Consider the following 18,833-nt stretch of genomic DNA (forward strand, 5'->3'; position numbering starts at 1 on the left):
ACTCATTGAATTGTTTGTTCATTCAAAATTACGTTTCTTGAAATTTTAAAGCAAATCAAGAAATGGTGATCAAATTGAAATAAAACTTTCAAATGTATTACTGCGTAGATGTGTATCCCGATGTTGTTTATAAATGTATTTGTTCTAAAAAAAAAATAAGTTTAATTATATGTATTTAATTACATCTATCAAAGTAATTAAATGAATTTGATTGCAATACAAAAATGGAATTCCATGCAATTAAAAAAATTATCGTAGGATTTGAAATTACATGTAAAAAGTCATATCTTAGAGTTATTGCCCACAACCCTTGTATATAAGCCATGGATCTGGCTAAATTTGATACAATAATGATAGTTAACTATCTGTTAATACAAATCATAAATAATACAATCTAAGTTTTTTTAACATGGTACGAAGATTGCAATTAAAATATTAAATATTAAAATACTTGTTGAATTACATTGCAAATCAAGCAGAATAACAAAAGGATTTTTTTTTTTCATTTACTTAAACGGGTATATTATATCATTACCAGCAATATCATTATAATGTACTAAACATGTTTTATCTCTCTCTCCCTCTCTCTCTCTCTCTATTTCTCTCTCGTACTAATATTCTAGTATTTGAAAAAGCAACTACCGGTATCTACTTATATGGGTTGACATACGACAACTTGAATCGTTCATCAGAGCAGACTACATATCGATATAATCCCTTATCCCTTATCACAACCGCAAGTTCCGACCCATATTTTATTGTAATCAATTCTACAACTACAAATGACACAAATACACTATAGTCAGAACATGTAATTAAACCAAACAGAAAGAGACGTTCTCCAAAAGTCTACCCAAAACTAGAGAGAAGCTTGGACATTATACCATTAAAACATGGCTCCTTTGAAAGGCTTTATAAGATGAACACGCAAAAGATAGGTAAGATCGCAGCTTAGATAGAAAACCGTTGGGCATTACCATGTACTGCTTAAGTCTAGGTAGACGTTCGCTAGTTCTCAACATTGCGCAATCACGATGATCTGACTCTTTTCGGTCATACACATTGGTAATGAATCCGTTTGATATTACAACGGATTGGAATTACTATGCACACATTAACGTTCATTGTAGATGAGGTGTTGGTTGACAGAAGGAATACATATTGGCATTACAATCCCGTCTTGGAAGCCCCAGCAATGCCGCTATTCAATATAAAGCATCTGGGTAATGGGAAATCCAACCAATCAAAACGAAACTAATCGAAACAAAACGAAAATAAACGAAATGAAACGAAACAAAACAAAAAATCGGAACGGAACAACACAAAACCAACGAAACTATAAACTAAACTATAAATCCATTATGATTTTAATAGAGTGAAAATAAATTCATTGAAATTAAACTTTAAACCAGAATTCAAAAGCATGTATTCAGATTAACCCGCCTACCCAGTGTTTGCAAAAAGTATATGATGATGTATATCGTCGATGCACATTACAATCTATTGATTTTTCTAATTGGTTTCATTAGAGGGATAGTCAAACGTTGAGAGAGAGAGAGAGAGAGAGAGAGAGAGAAAGAGAGAGAGATTTATTTTCAATCACTGTGCCGTTTAAAGGTCACGCTAGTTTTCCTAGAATCATATTGCGCGCAACTGCTAATTAGAACCATATCCCATTGTTAGATGCTTGAAAACATTATAAATTATACTCATAATTAATGGGTTGTTTTTTAATTATCCAAAAAGTGTTTCCTTGTTTATCGTTTTCTAAACAGTAACGATCATACTCTGTGAAATTGAAAAACAGCAAAATAATGACGTCTATATCAGGGATTGTTTAATTAAAAAATGCAATTGAGTATTATTACAGTTTTTTTTTTTAGATAATTGAATAAACCATTGGTAATTTAGTTTGCTTTTAATTAAAGTCAAATGAATGTATTTAATACATTCTAATAATATCATGAATCTCTATTACTTTTAAATTAAATTTCAATTTCTTTCTTTTTTTCCAAGTTCAAAGCTTTAAAAAGGGTCTTTAAATAACGTGTTGTTTGTATGCCTGTCTGACATTGGTTTGTGTTGTTGCAATAGTAATTCGTCTAAAAAAGGTTTAATATGTTTATACGGTATGACACACTGCCATAGGCAATAAGTAAAGGTCTACTTTTGTTCAGCTGCAAACCCTTCTCATAGCAAAAACAAAGATATTGAATTCAGAAAAATGTTATAGAAAAAATGTACATCAGACCTAAACCTCAACTTAATGATACTGATTGAATTATTGTTTACTAAACTAACCTAAACAATGGAATTAATTGTATTAAAAAATAAAATTGCACGTAATTGACAAAATTATCATGGATTTCAATTATTTAATTACATTTTAGATTGTTTATATTTACCCCAACACAAGCATATGTATATAAGCTATCATGCTTGCTAAATTTGATAGTCTGATGATGATTAATAATATTTTAATCAACTTCATAAGTAAATAATACTATCAAGTTTTGTTTCTTCTTTTTATATTGGGAAGACGGTAATTCAAATCTAAACTCGTTGATATACATTGTAGTAAATTAAATTGTTTATATAAGAGCAATTTAAATCATTGCTATACATAATTGTAGTAAATTTCAAATTCATACCAGAGACTGATACCCTTACCTATATCAAAACAGTTACGATAATGTTCAATATATTTTTTTTCTAGAATTCTTAGACGACGGTTTTTTGGGGGCATTATGTAGATGCGCAATTTTTTATTTTAAAAAAAATATATATTAGCTAGTTTAAGTTTAAATTAGGTTGATTAGATTTTTTTTAAATGTCAATTTATATTTATGGTAAGAGATTTGAAAAATATCTGAATTTCATCCTGATGATATGTATGGGCTCCATAGATATTTTACTAAACATTAGTTTCCTGTAATCATTTCCTGTATTAAAGTGTCTATGGAATAGGAATCCCGGTCAGTTATTGTACATTGTAGTTGATTTTTAATTTTACTCTATGCGTTTGCTTATAACAATGTTATTTGTGATTTTTTACATGGGACTTTTGGCGATTTCAAAGGCTTTTGGTAAGATTACATACACATGATGTTAACTAACTTTGCAATAGTTTTGAATAAAAGTTTTCATAAAGAACTATATATAACATGAGTTAAATTTGGACTCCATAACTCGACATTTTTTTAAGTGTTTCTGGTACAATAGAATGTTATGTTATATTTTAGAAGATTTGATGTAAAATATATTTTTCACCTATTTATTGGATTTAATTACATGCACTGGCAGTATATGACGTCAAAAGTGACGTTATTTCTATAATTCAATCAAAGTCAGTCCCAATTTGACATTTTTCTTATCTTTTTTATGGACGGGAAATATACAGCGCAAACTTCAACAAGGATTTTTGTTGTCACTTGTTAGCCTTAAGTATATACGTCTCTGTTTAAAATATTTTGTTTGTTCAAGCATACGCTCTATGTTTTCTGAAAGAAAAATTGCTTGAAAACAAGCTGCTTTTTGCCTAAAATGCAAAAATGGCGGGGAAAGGTTTTCATTACGATTTCATATTTCTAAATTTTGAATCAAAATGAACCTTAAAAAAACCCATCACATATATCTATATGTGTATGATGAAAGCCACAACAAAAAATCAGTAAAATTATTTTGTTCATTTTAGAGGGCCATTTTAGGCCCATATCATATACAGTCCTTATATATAGTCCTTTCAATACTTTTATAAACCTATAGTATTCTAATCAAGACGGATATCTATCTATACTGCTTGTCGATTATATTTTTTATAACCTTATTACATGTACATACATTTACATGTAACACTCAAAATGGATTTATGTACACTGTTTAAACAATATAACTGTCAGATTGAATTTTTAAAAAAAAATGTTGTTTATGTGTATTAAGACTTTGTATGATTTTCTGTTAATCTTTGAATGAATGAATTGCATTTTATATAATTACAATTGGGACCAATACATAAAATAAACAATTTATTTGAGAAATCATATCAAAATATAAATGTTATTTATACAATATCTGATAATATATGTGTGATGTATGTGTATGATGTGTGCGTTGATATGCTATTATATGTGCAATATATATGTTCGTTGTGTTTGTTTACAGTTAACGTTGCCCTCAATAAACCAGCATACCAACAGTACCCAGTGATACAAGGTGACGACAAATATGACGCCAGTAACGCTGTGGACGGACGTAAATCTGACCTAAGCTTGAATGGTGGTCAATGTGCTGTATCAGAGTCAGGTAGACGTACCGCCACCTGGTGGGTGAACCTGACTAGGATCCACAGTATCCATCACATCACTATTTACTTCAGGACGAACAATGACGGTATAGTCACAGTCATTATGTATATGGATATGATAGTCTCTGTGGTATAAACTGGCATCACGCATAATTATACGCTTTTTATTTACATGTTAACAATTTTGTTTTATCAGAATACTAAATCTTTAATCGATTTCCCCTGTTAGTTTGGAAGATGCAATACCGAAAAAATGTTGATTTTTATGTAATTGAAACTTGACAAAATTAAACTGTTCCAATGGCTGTAATGAACATGAATGTTAAATGAAACAAGAGGCCGAATACATGAATAATTCTAAATTGAAATTACAGTTTAAGAGAAAGTAAGATGATGAAATCAAGAGTTTGCTAAATTCACTTTATAGATATGATTATTTATGTTTTAAAATGAGATGATATGCCAGGATTCTTTTGAGGTAAGATTTGCAGTTACAAGGAGATTACTCAGATATTTTCATAGTGACGTAGTGTAAAATCATCAGCTCTGGGGGTAGTGTTTGGCCATAATTGGGGTCGAATTTTTACTGAAGAAAATATAGAGAAAAGTCTTTAAAAATCGTCTTCTCAGAAACAAAACAGCCAGGAAAGATAGAACTTATTTGACAACATATCCAGGTAGTTTAGATTCAAAGTTGTGAAAATCAAGACCCCCGGATGTAGACTGGGTCACAATGAGGGATCGAATTTTTTTTACATAGGTATATCACCACTGTAATGAAAAAAAAAACCCTCAGGCTATAAAAAAACCCCAGACCAAACCCTGAGTGGCACTGAAAAACCCTGAGGATCAAATATAATAAGATAATTTTTGTTAGAGAAACTTTGCAAACGTTATGAAATTGATCAGTTACAAGGTCAAACTGCGCATGCATTGGAAGCCTGTCAAGGGGATGTTGGCTGCCACAGTCCGGAGTCCGCGTATATCTTCCCGACTCTCTTTGCGAGATTTGAGAGGAAATATATTGGTAGTTGTTTGCGACGATACCATAAAATTTGGAGAGCTATGTTTGACAAGTTACACTTTTTAAGTATTAAGTAGGTGTGTAGTCATACATTACATGTATATGTACACCGCTTCTCGATTATCTTCTCATCATCTTTTACAGCCATAACAATAAGAGTGCAAAGTAAATATGCAACCACATATTTTTGTTGTTTTGGAAACTTCATTTTGGTCCTAAAATTAAAATTCCGCTGGCTGACTTTCTTAGCTTTTTTAAAAAGGTACCCTTGTCTGTTCTTATATGTACATTGTATACTGGTTTAACATGTGAAAAGCGAGGGACCACATGTTTTACTTAATTTATTATTGAAAATTAAAAGAAAAAGCCGTTAACATTTAGGTATTCTTATACTAGTCAGCTGTAAAATGTAATGTTTTTAAAAAAAATGATCATGTTCATTTATATTCATTTAATTAATCATTTAAGTCGCCCTAACAGAACATATTTGACTTATGAACATTCACATATTCAATTACCGGTATTTCTAATTTGAAACACGGCAGTGCAAATCCATTTTGATATACCATATCGTATATTCTTGTACAGAATGGACAAGAAAACGTATACATCGGTGAACTATTCTAATGCTTAGACAGTAAAATGGTGTTCGGTTATATAATTCCATGTATACTCTCTCTCTCTCTCTCTCTCTCTCTCTCTCTCTCTCTCTCTCTCTCTCTCTCTCTCTCTCTCTCTCTCTCTCTCTAAGGGAAACAGAACAGAACATTACAATTATAATTTCATTTACAGGCCTGAGTAAAATATGAAATAAACCAATTTTGATCGCTGTACAAATTTCTAACATCCCGATTTTGAGCGATTACTATATAAATGTAGTCCATCTTCAATAATCATAAACTTAACTATGATTTCATTTCCAAGCTGGCCGAAGTCACTTTTTTTATTAACATAAAAAACCCAAACTCCTTTGCTAAACGGTGTAATTCCACGTCGTATGCAGCTGTCACTTTATCGCGTGACTGTATAGTCTGTGTGTTCTGTACTTTACACAATGGAGACAGTACATCGTCTATCATACACAGTATTTCTTTATCATGGACTTCGAATCAGAAACAAGACAATCAATGATCAATAAAAATTGAAATGCACGATTTTAAACACTGGCAATAATACCGCAAGCTACACTAAGTACTATTAAACATATATGAAATATTCGTACATGAGAGAGAGAGAGAGAGAGAGAGAGAGAGAGAGAGAGAGAGAGAGAGAGAGAGAGAGAGAGAGAGAGAGACAATTGGAAGGTACTTCATAATTGGGGGGAGAGGGGTTATTTGGTCGATGACCGGGGGGGGGGGGGGGTGAACCGAACTTGATTTGAAATGAAGATAGTTTACAAAGGGTGGTTTTTTTTAAATTTGATGTTACATTGTATTATTGTCACTTATTTGTATTGATCGCACTGTAAGGAACAAAAGCAAATCCATAGCACTTTAGGTTTGTTTTCGTTTAATGACATATACATTTATTTCGAGGAGGTCATATGCATATATTAACAACAATTTTGTTTCCACTTGTCAGTCTCTATTGCACATCATAAATATCCGTGATTTCCGTGCTAGGTTACAATTGAATTCTTTAACTGGTCATTTCATTAAAATTATACAAGACAGACAAACATTGTAATATCCCTTACCCTGTCTCGGAATTTCCGAAAAATCAAAAGAAAAATTAAAATTCAATCGGGTGGAATGGAAAGTTCAACATTTTGGAAATAAAAAGCCTTCTGAAAATCTACTTGCATGGATCTTAAAAGCAATGCCAAATTTCGTAATTGGTGCTGGATGTACAGATGAAAAAAAACTGTTTATCTTATTCAGTAGGGACTATGGTGCACCTAACATAGCTTTTGAAAGGAGGGGCAACCTTTTAAAAAAAATCTTGATAATATGGAGAATAATTTTAATACAAAATCGTGAAAATTATATCTATTGCAATATGTGTGTGTGTATGAGGGGGGGGGGTGCGCATGGTTTATTTATCAATTTATTACACATTTTCATTGTGAATTTATTTCGTGTTTAAGCCTGTATATGAATGAATGATAAGAAAAAAATTATACTGAAATTTGTGGCCTTTATTAGTATTTAGATTGAAAGAACAAGTCGAAAACTTAATGGGTAGAATGAAGCAGTGTTTAAAACTTACTACAATAGATTTTCTTTGACGTTACACTACACAAAATTCTTTCTAATACTGAAATTGCTACGTTTACAATCCTGCAGAAGGTAGTTCACATCATCTGTGGGATTCAGTTCTGCTTTTTGTGCGGTCATATAGACGAGGTAGACAGTTCTTGACTTTGATGACGTGTCAAACCAAGGAACGGTTATCTTTAAAATCATCGAATTTCTTTTTTTGTTGAAAAGTTGGTTTAACTCTGTCAATTAAAAGAACTCTCAAACTGATATCAAATTTCAATTTTTAAAAAACAGGTACCAATTTACACAAAAACTATACGATATTACCTAACCCTATCGCAAGCTAGATAATCCTAATTTATGAAACACATTTTAGCTAATAAACTTCATTAAACATGTGCATGTACCTTTATAGATGTTATTGAATGCATGTAAATGCAATTAACTACATCTTATTCTAAAATAATGAAATAGTTTAAACATTGTCTCGGGCACCTGTAACACTACATGTAACAATCTGTTTTGATAAAGCTTTGATAGTGTTTGCTAGTCTATAGTTTTTCTTTTACCATGATTTGTTTTTGTTTCATATTGATATACACAACTGACATTTCAGTTGAATAAATGCGCAACAATTTCACAACTTTAATATTCCAATATTGCCTTGGGCATCTGTTTATTACATTCAGCAACATGGCGGGTGTACCAGGGTTGTTCGGAAATTATTGAGACCTTTTCTCTTATTCTTTAAGAAGTAAAGATAAACCCTTGAAATTTTACCAAAACGTAAATAAGGATAGAGTTTATCAATGTAAAAAGTCGACGTGCTTTCGTTCTGTGACCCGGCACAACAGCAAACTCTATCAACGTCATTTTACGCTTTTTATTGTTCCTGTGTTTTGAACACCTTATAAACGAACGAAAATAATGCTTATTTTTATTTTTCATTTTTCATTTCTAGGCGTCACCATTACATTTACATTTTTAATTTAACTTGAATGTCAAATTACTGTGAAAGTCTCCAGCAGTCAGTTTGTACATATTTTATGTTATTGTGTAAATGTACTTGCTATTTAGTCCCTTTGCCTAATTCTCGTTGAACAATCAGTGAAAAAAATATGATAAACTGAAGCTCTTCATCCTTTGTCATTGTACAGTTTTTTTAAGCAATTGCAAGGCCTTAAAATGTCTTTTTATGAGATTTCAACCAATTTGATGTATATTCGCTGCACCGCCTTAACGTCAAAATTCAATGTAAAGTCGTTGTCAGATTCATGTTGCCTGGTAAATAAATTTGTGCCATATCCATATTTCATCTCGAACATAAGGTTAACTTGATCAAAAGATCTACCGTTCTAAACACAATATTAAACTTTTTAAAATATAACTTTGTTTAATTACTTGTTTGTGTATCTTTAATGTTTATGCCAATTTTCACCAAAATTCATCACTATATAAGGGAAATATTTCAGTTGTCTCAACAACCCTCGTTTATCTTGTATATTCTGTGTTAGTTCCAGTGTTTTTCTGATCATGGGCAAACAATAGAATTGGCAATTGATATAAACAACAGAAGTTTTATTGAAGGTAATATGCAACGTTGAAGAAAAACAGTACAGTGGAAGTTCTATTTTAATCAGATGTCAAATTGAAATAAATGTCACTATTTAAATTAGATATTACTTTTTATGCATGATTATTGTAAGAGAAAAAAAATCTTTGTTGTAGTTTTAACAAAAAATCAAGCGTTCTGTTTGAAAATAAAACCTTCATATAATCAGTCAATATAATAAGGCTCATACCCGAACCTGATTTCTTTTTCTTACTAAATCTCATAGTTGCTAAAAAGAAATTTCGACAAAATAAAAATATGAATAATCATCATACAAATTTATTTCATTAGCTTTTATAATTTTATTTTAATCGAATGATTTAGATCGTTTTTCTGAGGCTTTCTTCAGTACCCTCAGTGCCGACCTCAGGGTCTCTCGGGGCTTCCTTAGTACACTTAGTGCCTGCCTTAGGGTCTCTTAGGGCTTCCGCAGTACCCTCAGTGCAAACCTCATGGTCCCTTAGTACCTTGAGTGCAGACATCATGGTCTCTAATGGTTTCCTCAGTACCTTGAGTGCAGACATCATGGTCCCTCAAGGTTTCCCCAGTACCCTCAATGAATGCCATTCAGGGTTTCCTCGGGTTTTTTTTATACTCTCAGGTTTTTTTTATTACAGTAGTGTATAAAGAATTAATATTTTAAAGATCTTCGTCTCAAAAAGCAATCAACCAGGAAAACTGAAGCTTATGTGGAAGCATCTTCGCGTATTACCCTCGGAAGTAGGGTGGGACCACAATGATGGGTGGAAATTTTACATAGGAATATTAAAGAGAACAGTCTTTAAATATCTTCTCCTCAGACACAGATCAGCCAGGAAAGCTGAAAAATAAGTGGCAGCATCCTTAGTTATTGTATATTAGAATGTGTGAAAATCATGCCCACGGGGGTAGGAAAGGGCAAAAATGGTGGGGTTGGATTTTTATAATATATAAAAAAAAAAGTCTTTAGAAAACCTTCTAAAAATCCAATCAGCCATGAAAGTTGTAACTTGTGTGGAAGCATCCCCAGGTAGTGTTGATCAAATGTTGTGAAAAGCATGAGCCCTTGGGGTAGGGTGTGGCCACGATGAATGCTGAATTTTTACATGGGAATATTTTGATTAAAAATCTTTAAAAAAAACCTTCTTTTAAACTAATTGGCTAAAAAAAGCTGAAAGTTAAGTGGAAGCAGTGTAGATTCAAAGTTGTGAAAATCATGATCCCTGGGGGTTAGGATGGGGTCACAGCGTGGGGGGTGCAAAGTTTTACCTAGGAATCATTAAACATCTTATTCTAAACAAGAGGCCAATTAGCCTTAACGGTCACCTGAGTAGCATACATCGCATACAAAAAGCTTGTCACGGAACCTCATATATGCATCTAATTAATTAGGTTTCATACTGGAGTAGAAATATATAAATTGGTAATGACGACTACATTTCAAAAAGAACTGTGAAACCTATACTTTTGGTGAACAACTAAGATCTGGTCTACAAAATCATGAATTCAGATCTCTTTTTAGGCGTGTGGGAGTAAAGAAGATAATGTTTTAACGGTATATGCATTTACATCTATACATCCATTTTGGCCCTGTCCTAGAGTCAAAACCCATCCTTGAGGGGACATGAAATTTAAAATTTCAATAGAGGACTTCCAGGTGAACATAATTATTAGTCAGTTTTTTTTAATACAGATCTGTGAGAATAGAGAAGTAAATTTTTAAACATTATATACATTAACACTATATTGCCATATTGCGCCCCCTCCCCCTTCATGTCCTGAACCCCTGACCAATGGGCCTAAATTTCACAATTTAGGTAAAGGAAATTGTGGATATCATATCCATGAATTCAGTTTTTGGCCCACATGTGTGGGAGTAGAGAAGAATATTTTTTAAGATTTAAAACAGTTTTACTATATGGCCATATTGCCCCACCCTAGAGACTGAACACCTAACAAAGGGGTTATGAATTTCACAATTTTAGTAGAGGCCTTCATGGATATCATAACCATGTATTCAGTTTTTTGCTCACATGTGTGGGAGTAGAGAAGAAGATTTTTTAAGATTTAAAACAGTTTTACTATATGGCCATATTGGCCCCACCCTAGAGCCTGAACACCTAACAAAGGGGTCATGAATTTAACAATTATGGTAGAGGGCCTCATGGACATCATAACCATGCATTTATTTTTTAACAAATATGTATGGGAGTAGAGAAGAAGATTTTCTAAGATTTAATACATTTTTACAATTTGGCCACATTGGCCCCACCCTAGAGCCTGAACCCCTGACCCAGGGGTCATGAATTTCACAATTTTGATAGAGGGCGCCATGGACTTCATAATCATGCATTTAATGTTTAACAAATATATATGGGAGTAGAGAAGACGATTTTCTAAGATTTAATACATTTTTATTATTTGGCCATATTGGCCCACCCTAGATCTTGAACCCCTGACCCAGGGGCCATAAATTTCACAAGTTAGGTAGATGGCTTCGTGGACATCATAAACATGCATTTAGTTTTTTAAAAATATATATGGTAGTAAAGAAGAAGATTTTCTAAGATTTAATTCATTTTTACTATTTGGCTACATTGGCCCCACCCTGGAGCCTGAACCCTTGCCCAGGGGTCATGAATTTCACAATTTTGATAAAGGGCCTCATGGACATCATAATCATACATTTAGTTTTTAACAAATATATATGGGAGTAGAGAAGACGATTTTCTAAGAATTTCACAATTTAGATTCTTTTCACCATAGAAATGCTTCACACCAAAAATGGTAACGATTGGCCAGGTAGTTTTCAAGAAGAAGTTAAAAATGTAAAATTGTTAACGCAGGACGCACGACGACGGACGAAGACCAATTGCAATAGGTCACCTGAGTCACTCAGGTGACCTAAACACATTTAAATAGAAAAGCTGTAACTTTCGTAAAAACAGCTTCAGATAGTGTAGATTTAAATATATTAAAATCAAAATTTTAAGGAGAAGGGTGGTGCCACATTTGGAATCCAATTGTACAAGGAAAATATTTTAATTATTCAAAAAAATGAAATGTTATCACATATGGATTTACTTATATGCAAGGATTTTCACACATTGCTGAATATTTAAAATTGATTAGACTCTAGCCCTTGGACGATTCTTGGGCCTCACAAGGGGTTCACAAATTGATGAAGGTTTATATTTCATATACAAACACTTCTTTAGGCTCTTTTCTAGCACTGCAATGCTGCTCAACATGTGTCATGACTATAAAATCATCTGGTTATAAACGGGACTTGACTATAAACATAAGAATACATGAGGGGAAATATATTTTTGCTAATACATGATATACATGTATTACATAAATATCACATTTTCAAGATATTTTGCATTATGACTCCATTCAGCTGATTTTGTCATGTCTATTGTTGCTCAGGTGAGCGATGTGGACCATGGGGGTCTTGTGTTAGATATGGCGTGAAGGTTTAAATGAAATAATTCGTTAATGATTTCATTTTTTTTTTTCTTATTTAGCGGGGTTTTGTTGTTCATAGTGGAAAAATAACAGGCCGCAAGCATGTTATTAATGTTTACAGAAACGAACTCTTCCACATATGATTTGAAAAAGGGTTTTAGAAACAATGGATTACACATATACTTATATAAGTTTTTACTGGAAATCCGTGGACTTTAAAAATGTTTTAATAAAAGTATTTTCGTTCACATAATACAAATGTAGTAGTCCTAAATGTTTACTACTGTTCCGTTGTATTCTATTTTCAAATAGTTCATTAGCAATTAATAGAAACGAACCATGATACAAATAATGACATTATAGGTATAAATAACCCTTACAGTAGTCACATAGAAAATGGTTGTTGCTAAAAGTGGAACGGAAAACGGAACGGAACGGAAAACGGAAAAAATATCATATTACGTATATCGCTTTAAAATGGTATATATTGCCCACTAACGATTTACTTTGTATTATTTATTCATATCTTATGAATGATTATCAACATGTGGCTGTCTTATTGATATTCTTTTAAATGTCTATCAAATATACATGTAGCATTATATTCAATTAGCGTTAGTTGAATACAAAACGGAAAAAAAATTAAATGTATACGAATTGTGTAATATTAACATGATTAAACGTAAATTAAACATATTACACACATTTTGTGTATATTATTGCTGGCATATCAGCGTAACGTACGCAGTTAGTGAAAGCCTTTCATGTGTTTTATGAGTATTTTTATATTTCAAATATGATGTATATACTTACATTGACATTGAATTTATGGTTTTCTATAAGATACTAAATCATACAAACAATACAGTATTATTGATATGAAAAAAAAACCCGGTACGACTGACGAGATTTAAAATTAAAATATACTGAACATTAAAATACCCGGTACTTAGTAAAACTAGTATTTTTAGCAATTCAATTTTGTTTAGGGACTGTACTATGTCGATCCCAAAATATTCATGCAGCAAATTTGGACTATTTAAAAAATGCACATACCTGTAAAAGATGCAATTGAAATCAATGAAACAGGAACTATCTAAGAACACTTCATTGACGCATTATTATTTTTAATCGGAAAAATTTACAGGATCGAAAACAGATTTCTTACGGAGATTTTGCAATGATACTGTTGACACCTTTCTCTATTTAGAATTCACTCAGAAGGCCTTGCACAATTGTTCAACGTTATCATCTGGGTCTGTTGAAATGCCAAACCCTTTAGTCTCCTTTATTTTTGCCGTGTATTGAAATTAGCTAATGACCTACAGAGGATATACGTTTTGGAATAATGAGAATTTTTCGTGCTTATGAAAGAAAACCACTTGAACCCTGAGGTATATATAAATATCGAGTTATTCAGCAAAATGTGAATCGAGGATATTTTTGGACAGAATATAGTGTTCAATGCATGTACTATTAATTTTGAAGAAATAATTATACTTGAAAAAACAATCCAATATTGCTAATCCTTCAAAAAAAAAAAAAATACATAAAGTATATCGTTTTTGGCATGATTAACAAATCTATCAAGTAAATAACATTAGATAAGGTTTTCCTTTTTAAGTTCCATTCCGCGTTTTAGCAACACCCAATACAAAATGTACATATTTTTCACAAAATAATTTCCTTAAAATGACAGTTTGAAATAATGCACGTTGACCTTATATGTTTATAACATTCGTCCGATAGAATTATCTTAAAGTTTATTTCAGACTTTATTATGACATACTCAAAGGAATGTAGTTTTGATACAATACATCTGTAAGCCGCATACCTGACCTTACGGTTCTGTACCCATATTTACTAAAGTTCGTAGACGTAGACGTAGACGTAAACTTAGACGTAGCGTACGTTTACGTCTAAAACGGTATTCACAAAATGACGTTGGCGTAAAATTACGTCATAATCGGACGTAAATCTACGTCTGCTCTATAGGTACGCGTATCTTATCAAACATGGCGGCGATTTTGTTTACACTTGCGAGAGAGAAGAGTCTGAGACGTCAGAGAGTTTTCCGGGACCGGACTAACCCCTTAGATGTCTTCAGTGACAGAGAACTGATTTGCTGTTATCGATTCCCGAGGCGGACCATCGTTGATTTCATTCAGCAGGTGGACAGAAGACTTTCACGACCTACTAACAGGTCCCATCCTCTGCCTGTTGGATCTATGGTAAGTAATTTCGCTGATATTGAACCCGATGTATTTCTAGTTGCAGTATAATTTTCACCCAAGCATTTCACCCCCCCCCCCCCCCCCGCAAAATCCGAATATATACATTCGTCACCATGATATTGATATGATAAAACACAATGTTACACATGCTCTCTGGTTGATTAATTACTGACAAACAATGATTACTGTCTTATACAATTATCAATCATGACCCTCCTTCTTTGGTATAAAATATCCAACAATTTACCAGGAATCCCAAGCATTTCAATCCCCCCCCCCCCCCCCCCGTTTACAAAAAGTCCGATATATATAATCATCCGAATGACATTGATGTGATAAAACACAATCTTGATGTTACACATACATTTACTGATGAACAATGATCAGTGTCTTTTATGAATACATATTATAACCCCCCCCCCCCCCCCAGTATGTACATAGCGATATTCTTGTTTTACGGGTGAAGCTGTGTTAGGGGTTTTGAAACCTATTTTAAAAATATTATTTGAGATATTTCATATTAATTTTTCAACGAGAATATCTTTGCAGATAAAGGATATTGGATGAATATATGAAATTTCATTGTTATTATCTGCAACATGTTGTAATGTATTATTATAGACGACAAGGTTCAGTATAAACGGGTACACAGTAGTTCCACATAAGTGAACTTATTAACAGTTCACAGTTTTACTTCCTAACTTTTAGCGATATGCGTGTAGTCTTGAATACTTCTATCTGGACAATGTTGTGTAATTACATATAACAGGTATATTCAGTCCAACCTGAGCATATGTGACTGCATACAAATGACCATGAAATTCCACCTACACGTATAATTCTTTCATTTATAAACACACAGAAAATTAATTTATACTAATAAGATGTTTTTTATTTGAACAAAAATTGATGCAAAATTCAGGACATTTGATAATTGTTATTCCTTTGTGTCCTCATTAAAATTACACGGGGTATAGAAATTTACAGTACAAGAGGCCCATGGGCCACATCGCTCACCTGAGCAACACTAGGCAGGATAAAATCGGCTTCATTGAGTCATAATACAAAATATCTGGACACTGTGGTATAATACATGTAGATTCTATACAACAAAATCTATTTCCCTCTGGATATTCTTATATTTACCGGTATAATCAAGTCCCTTTTCTAACACAATTTTATAGTCGTGTCACATTCAGCATACATGTACATCAAATTCTGAACCTTTGTGAGGCCCAATAATCATCCAGGGGCCAAAGTTTAAACAATTTTAAAGAATCAGCAATATATAAAAATGCTATATAAATAAGTAAAAGCATATATAATAACATTTCAGTTTTTGTGAATAATTAAATTGTTTTCTTTTGTACAACTGAATCCCCTTTGTGGCCCCACACTACTCCTAAAGATTGTGATTTGAACAAATTTGAATCTACACTATTTAATATTCTTTCACAAAATTTACAGCTTTTCTAGGCAAATGTTTTTTAAGAAAAAAGATTTAAAGATATTTCTCTATATATTCCTTTGATAAAAATTGTCTCCCCCCCCTCCAATAACCCCATCTTACCCCATGGTAATCATTAATTGTCCAAACAACTATTCTATTGTAGACATTCTGTACCAAAGAAAATTCAAAAACATGTATCTATATTCATTGAAACTTTAATTTAAATTTGAATAAGCAATAACATTAACACACGAGAATTAATTTTTACAGGTGTTGGCATCTCTTCGAGTTCTGTCCAAAGGAGACTTTCAGTCTGAGGCTGCTGACATACATGGTATTTCTCAACCCTCGTTCAGCAGAATGTTTATGGGAGTAGTTGATGCCCTGAATGCCAGCCTTGACAACATCATTTTTCCAATGGGGCAAGAGGAAATTCTTCGGACAAAGGAGGAATTTTTGAGGGTGGCAAACTTCCCCAACATAGTTGGTGCCATTGATGGAACTCTGATTCCAATCATGGGAATGACTGGAGACGATGAGCATGTTTTTGTGTGCAGGAAAGGATTTCATGCCATAAATATGCAGGGAATCGTGACGGCTGACCTGAGGTAAATAAAAAATAGTATTTTTAAGTGGACAATCAGTGAAATTACTATGTTGGATCTATAAAACTATCAACATTTTTTTAATTGTTTCCTTATGACTGCATTTATATACCAACATCTCATTTCAGATTTACAAACATCGTTTGCAAGTATGGGGGTGCCACACATGATGCATACATACTTGCAAACTCGAGCATTCCCGAGATAATGGACCAGCTGCCAGGTGGAGGATGGCTTTTAGGGGACAGTGGCTACCCCCTTCGTCCATGGCTAATGACTCCTTTCCTCACGCCCCAAGCAGGACAACAGGAGAAGTACAATGCCAGTCACATCAAGACAAGAAACTGCGTTGAGAGGGCTTTTGGTGTCCTTAAGTCCAGATTTCGGCAAGTATAAAAAAATAGATTTCATTCAAATATTAGACTTGCAGAACTGACACCAAACATAAAGCATATAAGCAAAATTTCTTACCTGGGTAACACTTCTCTTTTATCTTCTCTTTATTTTTTTAATTTAACTTTTTCCCGAGACTGCACTTCCAATGGGACAACATTGCTCCCCCATCTGATGATGATGAGCTTACAATACAGAAAAAGGAGAATTAGATACAGAACACCCAAATCATAAAATTATTTCAAATTCATTTTTTTTATAAAATTATTTTTAAAACATCACTAACCCATTTACAAATGGGCCTTTCAAATAGTTGCAAAAACATGCAAAATTCTTTGAAAAAATACAAAATAATGTTTGGGACTTGACAATGCATAAATTTATACTTTCCAACAAACGCATGACTAGGTGACGGATCATAATTCATATCCATGTTAATCATAACATCAATATTCTGTTACAGATGTCTGCACAAAACAGGAGGAGCTTTGGCCTACACTCCTTCAAAATGTGTAAGGATCATCGAATGTTGCTGCCGCCTCCACAACAGGGCCATCGAAGACCGCATTCCAGCACCAGCAACGGGACAAGTACCCATCTTCTCTGATAATGACACTTTCAATGCTGAAACTATTGTCAATGCAAACGCTGTTAACACCAGAAACATCATTGTTAGAAGATTTTAATTATTTAGTGGAATTGTCTGTTTATTTGATATATTTGCCTGTCCAATAGTTAGTAATTTTTGATAAGTAATGTGCAACACCCTGTTAAATGTAGACTGATATTTTAATTATTCAAATAAGTGATAAATTTTTTTCTGCGTACAGGTCATTATCTTTGAATTGTACAACAGTTAGTACGTTAAATGTGTTCTAAGACTGATGTTTTCCAATTTGTTATCTAAAAAATCATGTTCTACATTGTCAACTCAATTATGGTAAACGATTTGGTTATTGTTTTAGATTTGTTTTATTTGATATTTTTAAAGAGAGATATCATTTAAAGCTGCCATCTTACTGTAGAATTGTAATATTCCATTTTTGAATTCTCCATCTAACTGGAACACATACAAAAAAACAGTTTTTGTTAATCCACAGTGTCATTTTCAATTTTTTTTTTTTGTAAATCAAAAAATTAATACTGTTCAACACATCAAGATAATGCCAGAGTATGACTTACTGTACTTTTTAATTTACATTTTATATGAATACATGTATTATTGTTAAAGTTGTCTTCAGATGGTACTCTTAAAATACATTCATGAAATATATTGAGTCCCTTGAAATTTAGCATGTGTTTATTTGTTATTTGATAAATTTAAAAATGATTAAGTCTATTTTCCAAGACAATTCATTCATGTACTTAATGTTTTCACATTCTTTAAAATATAAACAAAAATATTGTAGTCCATATGGTGGATAATTATAATAAAATTTAATATAACCAGCAAATTAAAAATGCTGCTTCCATACAAGTAATTGTAATTGTAATTGTAATAATGGTCAGAAAAGGCAGAACAAGATATCTGTGAGCCTAATGTTCACTAGTAATACCCCGC

At 32.6% G+C, this 18,833-nt stretch overlaps 2 protein-coding genes and 1 long non-coding RNA gene across 3 annotated transcripts in view; 2 read left to right on the forward strand and 1 right to left on the reverse strand.

Annotated features, from left to right (window-relative positions):
• LOC128170798 (multiple epidermal growth factor-like domains protein 10) overlaps positions 1-18,833 on the forward strand; it is a 153,134-nt gene that overhangs the window by 77,713 nt on the left and 56,588 nt on the right. The gene's annotated exons all lie outside the window — the stretch shown is intronic.
• On the forward strand, positions 16,453-18,304 carry LOC128170813 (putative nuclease HARBI1). The gene is made up of 3 exons (XM_052836575.1): positions 16,453-16,882; positions 17,008-17,265; positions 17,736-18,304. Exons 1-3 carry the CDS (start codon positions 16,635-16,637, stop codon positions 17,956-17,958), a joined length of 729 nt encoding a protein of 242 aa, XP_052692535.1. The 5' UTR covers positions 16,453-16,634; the 3' UTR covers positions 17,959-18,304.
• LOC128170823 (uncharacterized) lies at positions 16,738-17,694 on the reverse strand. Its single transcript, XR_008241912.1, has 4 exons — positions 17,659-17,694; positions 17,351-17,457; positions 17,061-17,248; positions 16,738-16,877 (listed from the first exon to the last, which is right to left on the reverse strand). It is a non-coding gene; the product is annotated as an uncharacterized LOC128170823 (long non-coding RNA).

The sequence above is a fragment of the Crassostrea angulata genome, chromosome 2, assembly GCF_025612915.1.
Source record: "Crassostrea angulata isolate pt1a10 chromosome 2, ASM2561291v2, whole genome shotgun sequence".
Classification (NCBI taxonomy): domain Eukaryota; kingdom Metazoa; phylum Mollusca; class Bivalvia; order Ostreida; family Ostreidae; genus Magallana; species Magallana angulata.